Source organism: Stegodyphus dumicola, chromosome 3, assembly GCF_044657685.1.
Source record: "Stegodyphus dumicola isolate Sdum_Otavi_A_Nest chromosome 3, ASM4465768v1".
Classification (NCBI taxonomy): Eukaryota; Metazoa; Arthropoda; class Arachnida; order Araneae; family Eresidae; genus Stegodyphus; species Stegodyphus dumicola.
The window spans coordinates 187,663,264-187,671,355 of NC_140770.1; the positions used below are offsets into that span (position 1 = coordinate 187,663,264).

Here is an 8,092-nt window from a genome sequence, read left to right on the forward strand (position 1 = left end):
TAAGTGAAGAACAAGCCGTTTAATTTAACTGGTTTTTAATTGTTTCAGTTAAAAGTTCAGGATTGCACTTACTAAATATTTTGTTCCGTCAGGCCTTCTTCTCATTTGTGTAGTATTAAGTGACCAGTGGCGAGTTTTCTTTTATTGTGGGAGCAAATACAATTCAGCTGAACCAAGCCATAAATTACAGTTAATAAAATTTGCCTCTATTTAATTTTAACACTTTTACGTTAGCTAATTTACATCTTTTGGAGTAAGTTGAAACTTATCTGAAAATTTCACCTATCCTTTTAATCTTCTGTATAATTTTTAAAATGTTAGTAAGTGCCCCTTTAAAAATTTAATTTTTATCACCTTTGATTAACTATAAGAGTTATAAGTCTCATCAAGTGACACTGATAAGTTGACAATCATTGTTCAGCTGAAGTGCCTTATGTTGTTGAAGTTGCCTGATGCTGTTCTCATTAATGGTTATTTTTCACATTTAATTATGTGCATTGATCTTTGGTATTGAGAGTATTTTTTGAAAGTAATGGGTACTTTTTTTTTTGTTACATGTAGAATTTTCTTTTTCTAGCTGATCGAGAAGTACAGCGTATTTTACTAGAATTGCTAAATCAGATGGATGGCTTTGACCAAACTACTAATGTAAAGGTATAATTTTGAAATTTCTTATTTACATTGCAACATAGATTCAGTGTATTGTATAATTAGCAATGTATGTCCAACATCTGAATCATAAGGATTTTGGAGATTCTGTTGTCAGAAATTTCTAGAATTTTGTTCATTAATGTAACTAGTAATAACAAGTTGAAATTAGAGAGTTGTATGCAATGGTTGTTAAAAGGTTTTGAAATACTGAAGCATTTATGACCTTAATAGAACCAAAGTTTTTTTTTTTTAAAAAAAAGCTTTCTGTTAATGCATATTTTATTAAACATTTCAAGTAAGTTATTCAACCAGTTTCATTTTACCAGTTATTCAACCAGTTTCATTTCAAGTAAGTTATTCAGCAACTTTCATTTTACCAGTTATTCAACCAGTTTCATTTCAAGTAAGTTATTCAACCAGTTTTGATGCAAAAAAACTTGAAAGTTCATTGTGTACATCCTGTTTAGAATTGAATATTTTTCCCAGTAAAAATTTTTTTAAGGCACGAAATAAGAGAAAATCACTTGGGTCAATATCTGGGGAGTAAGCAAAATGTGGCAAAAGCTCCCAATTAAATTCACTAATTATTTTTTGCAGCGTTGTTCGAGCCGTATGCGGTCTAGCATTATCATGATGAAACAACACTTTCTTGATATTCACCAATCGTGGGCGTTTTTTGATCAATTCTGATTTTAGACAGCAAAGTTGTTCACCATAAACTTCTGAATTAATTGTTTGATTTTGTTCTAACATTTCAAAACTTCCTGAACGGGGTTGATCATCAATGCTGCTGTTTCCAACTTTAAATTTTTTAAACCATTTCTGGGCAGTCCTTACACTAATAGTGTGTTCACCATATACACTATTAATTTGTATCACTGAAAATGTGGCAGATTCACCGCACGAAAATAAAAAATGTAGCGCAGCATGTTTGTATTGATTATCTATATTAATTTTCTATGGGTAGTAAAATGCTTTCGATATTTTGGTGATGAACTGAATAATATGTTAGTCAAACGATGGCAAGTTTCAACAGGCTCAAAATTGTATTGTTTTAGTAAATGCGTCATAGTGAATTCCACACATACTCTTAATGCGCACAAACTTATGGACTGACCTGATATTATTAATATTTATCTAATTTGATAATATTACAATTCCCAAAATATTTATCTGTATTTTGTCTCAGAATTGTTTTTATCAAATCTGTTCTATTTTTAAAGAATGAAATTGTGATATGTATGATTGTACATGAAATACAGAGTATTTCAAACAACTTTGTGCCTGGCAATGGCAGATAACCAACTCATATATAAAGTTCTTGCAAACTTTGATTAATAAAATCATGCACATTTTATTTATTTCTATGATTTCAACTGTATTATAAGAGCTGTTGAAAATGGTATTCGTTTCCTTACAGGCATTTTTCCATGTTTCAAATATAATAATTTAGTAGCCCTGTAGGTGTTGAGGCTTTTGAAACCCTTTTTTCCTATTCCTACGGGTAGAGATTTTGTTGAGGTACACTGTAATGATTCTCCCATTTCAACATTTTTCTTTTCCATTAAAACTCTTTTTGGCACAAGTGTCAAATGCAAACTTTTTTGTTCAAATGTTAACTTTTGGTGTTGCATTGCGCACAAAATAATAAGCACCTTGTGATGATGATGTCTGAACTCACTTCAAGCTAAAGCCAAACTAATCCCTATCCAACTTGAAGTCAGAGAGAATGACAGCCTCATTTGACTGCCTATGCATTGGCTGGCACAAAGATGTTTATCACTTCAATCACCTACGTGTTGGCTAAAGATGTTTGAAACATTCCGTATTATTTTTTCTGTGTCACATAGGATGTTGCCATTTCTCAAAAATCATATATCTGTTGGTTTGAAGTTAGATCGTTAAGTTATTGAAACTACACTGCTGGTCATTAAAATTGCAGCACAATAAAGGAAAGCAAATACTAAAAAGATATTTATTGTACGTAAGCAGTATGGCATGAAAACAAAATGATTAAATTTGTAAGCAGTTTGGGGGTTTACAGGGGGGGCAAAATTAGTAGAAAAAGCTGCCATCCCTGGCAACTAAAACAGCCCTTACCTGGTTAGGCATGGAGTCGAACTGGACTTGGATGACAGAAATGGGCAACTCATTCCATACTGCTTCAAGTCTATGCCACACATCATCAACCATATTAGGTGAAGAGGTTTGGCAGGCCAATCTCTCAGCAACCCATGACCAGATGTTTTCAATGGGCGACAGATCTAGAGACGTGCAGTCCATGCATTATCTTGTTGGATGATGGCATTTGGCAGGCCTCGAAGATAGGGCACAAACACTGGACGTAAGATGTCAGAAATGTACCAATCTGCATTCAAATTACCCATTGGCTATCTAAACCATTACACCAGGTGCAAGGCCCCTATGCCGATATCAAATGCAAGCAGGCGATATGAGGTCTCCCCAGATCGTCTAGACACTCCAGATGGCCATCAGAATACTATACGCAGAACCGGAAGTCATCTGAAAAGATGACATTTTGCCACTCCTGTATCCAGCTTTGTCATTCGGCACACCAGAGTCACCGTCCATCTCTATGCTTCGTTGTCAAGAGTAGATAAAGTAAGAGTCACTCTGCTGATAGTCCACTCAGCTGAAACATTGACACACTGTATAAGCATTGATGTGGTTGTACAGTTTTGCAGGCCTGACCTCACAATATGTCTGTTCTCTTGGGCATTAGTCATGGAAGGGCATTGAGATTCTGCATGCCGTTCAGTATGACCCTCAGCAATCCATTGATTCCATATTTGCATGACAGTCATTCGATGTTAACTAGTGCAACGGGCGATATCATGGAGCAATAATCCACACTGTTGATAGGCAACGATCCTGCCTGTATCGAATTCCGACAATTGCTGGTATGCATTTCATCGTATTATTTTATGCATAACATGATATTTTGAGCAAATTCCGACCTTACAAAGTGCTTTCCGAATGAGAAATCCACTACACAATTTTTCTTTCAAGCAGTGCTTCAGATGTTTCTTCATCCTGCATCATCTAAATGCACTGAAATACTAATAATTTATATATCCCAGCCTCTTCTTTCTTTCATGTGATTTTGATGTTCATCAGATTATTCCTTCCTGGTGTTGTAATTTTAATGGCCAGCAGTGTAGTTGTTCAAGACAGTGGTCTCAAACACAAATTGCATTCAGGCTAAATGCACAGTCTAAAAACAGCGGATGTGACAGATTTTTTTTCAAACAAAATGAAAATTTTTTGCTAACAAAATAAGATATTTTAAATTTTGATTTCCAAATTTTATCAAAACATAAATAATAATAATATTGCAAAAGGAAAAATTCAAATTTATGCTTATTTTCTGTCTGAAATGTAAAGATTGGTTCAGCAAGACTTTTTGGTTGGTTGCCTAATCTTCTTCAATAGCCAGACAGCCTAGGATGGGACCTTGCCTTCCCCAGAATCAAATTCCAAGCCCTTCTATTCCTAGCCATGGACATCCAGTTGGTTATTTTTAAAATTAAGTCTGTTTCCAAACGGTCGAGCCACCTAAGTCTAGGTCTCCCTCTTTTTTGGGTGTGAATGTTCTGGCCGAGAAGATCTTTTTTCTGCACAGGTGTCCTGCCTATTTAATTCTCCGAATCATTATATATTTTACTATATATATTTCTAATGTTATGGTTTCTCTTCATTATACAAGCTAATCTTTCACCTTTTACTATATCTATTTCTTTAAAGGATTTATAGAGTTAGTTAGTTCTCCAGATATTGTTACATTTTATGCCACCAAAAATACTTCTCAAAATTTTTCTTTCAAAGACAGAAATGATACTTTTAGCTTTTTCTGTCATTGCCTAGGTCTCAGCAGAGTATGTAAGAATGGGTCTGATTAAGCTTTTGTAAATTAAAATCTTCATTTTTCTGCTAGTGAAGTTAGACTTCAAGTATTTTTTGAGAATGAAGAAACATCGGTTAGCATCTGTGATTCTACTACAGATCTCAGGCATTAAATCATTGAGAGTATTATTTTCTGATTCTAAATATTTAAATTTGCTAACAGTTCCAAATTTGTAATTCCCAATTTGAAACTAGGGGCTGCTGCTATTACCTAATTTTATGTATTTAGTTTTACATTGTTTGATTGCTAGATGCATTTTGCTGGCTGCAGCCTCTAGAGATGTAAAAGCCTCTCTAAGTGACTCGGGAGTGCGTGTGACTATGTCAGTATCGTCAGCAAACGCAAGAATCTGAACAGACTTGTTAAAGATAGTTCCACGAGTATTAATGTTGGAGTCTTTTTATGATTTTTTGGAGGGCAAGGTTAAAAAGCAAGCAGGCCAGTGCATCACCCTGTTTGAGCCCATTTGAAACAACAATAGGCTCAGAAAGATTATTCTGGATTTTAACCCTAAGTTTTGTCTCAATTTCCTCTTATTTATTAAAATTTTCACTGATGCATGAATAAATATACAAATTTTCATATCTAAATAATTAAACTTCTCTGTTTCTTATTACAGCTCTACACTTGATGACATTTAAATTCTGATAAAGATTGTAGCTTTGGAGAGAAATTATGAGAAAATAGCATCTTAACATATTGTAGATGTTCATTAGTCCGTCAGACTCTTCTTAATTTTCAACTGTAGAGAAAAGCTGTTCACATATAGTATTAACAAGAGGATTATTCTTAATATAAAAATCAGAAATGAGCTTTATTTATTTTCTAACAAGCATGAATCAAAGTTAATAAAATGTGTATCCTTAGATCCTTGAGTAAGATTTATATCACTCTTCATTTATAGATTTATAAGGTATTCTTTCTGCCTTCTTAGCATGCCTATGCGTGCTGACCGCAAAGACGCAAAGGCAAAAACCACAAAGGGAGGGGGAACCTAATATCTCTACAGTGACACCCGAACTAAAAGGTGTTGGAATAATGATTCTTCACCATCAGGGGTCCCCTAAAACCCCAGTTGCCCTTTAAAAGGGGGAGTATATAATGTATTTCTTCCGCCTTTTTAGCATGCCTTCGTGTTGTAGTGGTCAGCACACTCAACGTGAATTTGAGAGGTCCGTGGTTCGAGTCCCAGCGAGGGCATTGCTCGTTTTTCACATCTCCTGCTTCGAAATAACCTAATGTCTCTACAGATTAATTAACTCCATTTATAGATTATCTGGTATATTTGTTTTTAATGGTAATGAAAATAATATAAACTCAGACTTTGCATAACTAAAGCTTGAAATCTTTGTAGCATAATATTTGCAGCAAACATATAATTTAAATATATTTACTGGCTACAGAAAATTGCTTTGGGGGCCATCAGTTTGAGACCACTGGTTTAACTTCTGCCCGCTGAATAATGCTGTATTGTGTAATATTTTATTCCAGGAAAATATATTAAATAGAATAATAATAATAATTAAAAAATAGGGGGGGGGTATGGATAAATCAGAATTTCTGCTGATAACATTTTATCAGCAGCTAAATCACATTTCATGATTTTTTTAAAGAATACTATTGTTTATAGTTTTATGTATCATAAATTGCATTTTTTTCCAGGTAATTATGGCAACAAATAGAGCTGATACTCTAGATCCTGCGTTGCTAAGGCCAGGTAGATTAGATCGTAAAATTGAATTCCCATTACCAGACCGACGTCAGAAGCGTCTAATCTTCTCTACAATAACAACAAGGATGAACTTAAGTGATGAAGTTGATCTAGAAGATTATGTAGCTCGTCCCGACAAAATTTCTGGTGCTGACATAAATGCTATTTGTCAAGAAGTATGTTGTTTTATGTGTTAAATTATTTTCAATTCTTAAAACTTAAGATTCAAATATGTTGAGATGAATTTTTTAGAAAATTTTTTAATTACTTTTTATTTCTGCAGGATTACACTTAATTAATTTTTATTTTATAAGACAATCTAAGTAATCATATCATTATCCTGTTTGATTGTAACATATACATTTTTTAAAATCTTATTCAAATTATATTTTCCAAATTTATAGTTTTTAATGGTTATAAGTGAAGTGGAAAATTAACTTTTATTTTTATGTTATGAAATTTGGTTCTCAATAAGATTAAAAAATTGGTTTTTATACTTTTTATCTGTGAAGCTGTGCATATGATTTTAATTCATTCTTGAAAAGTTATTTTTTATATGGCATTTAAATTTTAAAAATTTGTTTGTTATTTTTTTAACTTTATAAAATAAAGCTATAAACTGAGATTTTCAGTTGGTCAAGCATTTTTTTTTGGGAAAGGAGGGGGGAGGGTGGCTCTAATGTCTATAAGAAATATAACCTGCTTAGAATTACTGAAATATCAGTAGACAACAATTTGCTGAAAATGATATTGAAATAGTAAAAGGAATCATGTATTAACTATTTTAGATTCTATCACTATAAGATCATTTTATACTTATTTATTTATAGATTATTATTATATTCCAAGTCACTGATGATATGAGATTTAATATTGGACCAACTGAAAATATCAGTGTATAATTTTGCATTGTTTAGAAGAAAAATTACAAAATTCAAAATTTTTTAAAATTTGGAATAACTCAACTTCTATTGTAGTACTAAAATTCGTTGTTTTTTGGGGCATTTCACAGTTTTATTAATAATTATGTGCATTTAAATTTTATTTTTTAAAATTCAGTATTAAAAATTGTATTTTGCATGTAATAGGGTTTTGTGATAGAATCTTCCATATTTATATTTTATGCTGATATAATTTTATTAAATAATATTGCATTATTTTATATTGCAGGCTGGAATGCATGCAGTGAGAGAAAACAGATATGTGGTTCTTGCAAAAGACTTTGAGAAGGGTTATAAGAACAACATTAAAAAGGATGAATCTGAGCATGAGTTTTATAAATAAAAGTGTTTCTTTTGACAAATATGATGTGGGTTTATAAATATTTTTTTGACTGTAGAATAGAAATATAAGCAATTTTTATTAATCTCTGGTGTTCTGTATTTATTGTCTTGGGATCTGAACATGGTTATTTTTAAGTTATTTTAACCATAAAATTTTGTGTATATCATTGTACTTGCATTTTTTGCCATCTGTTGTGATGTAACGTCTTAAACACCTAGCAATTCAGTGTTACATTTTTGATTATTTACAGTAGTAATTGGATTTTAAAAATATTATGTGTACATTAGAACAATCCTTAACAAATTTTTAAATATATTTAGTTTTTATTTTCCTAATCATGAAATTTGTCATTCCAAGCTGTTTTTCATCAGATGTATTTAATGTTCTTTATTTCATTATTTAATCAGTATTACCGTAAGGAATATTTATGACATTAGCAGCTCTAAAGCATTTTCATTATCTGAAGAGCCCAAATTTTGCTGTTGGTGATCAAACTAGTGAATTTTAAGTATATCAGATTA

General features: G+C 32.1%; 1 protein-coding gene across 1 annotated transcript in view; it reads left to right on the forward strand.

The window, feature by feature from the left end:
* Positions 1 to 7,653, forward strand: part of LOC118195956 (26S proteasome regulatory subunit 6B) — a 53,547-nt gene extending 45,894 nt beyond the window's left edge. Inside the window, exons 7-9 of the mRNA XM_085813708.1 lie at positions 578 to 654; positions 6,239 to 6,463; positions 7,458 to 7,653. Coding sequence (XP_085669834.1) covers positions 578 to 654; positions 6,239 to 6,463; positions 7,458 to 7,571 — 416 coding nt within the window. The 3' untranslated portion in view covers positions 7,572 to 7,653. The remainder of the gene's footprint in view (positions 1 to 577; positions 655 to 6,238; positions 6,464 to 7,457) is intronic.
* The last annotated feature ends 439 nt before the right edge of the window (positions 7,654 to 8,092 follow it).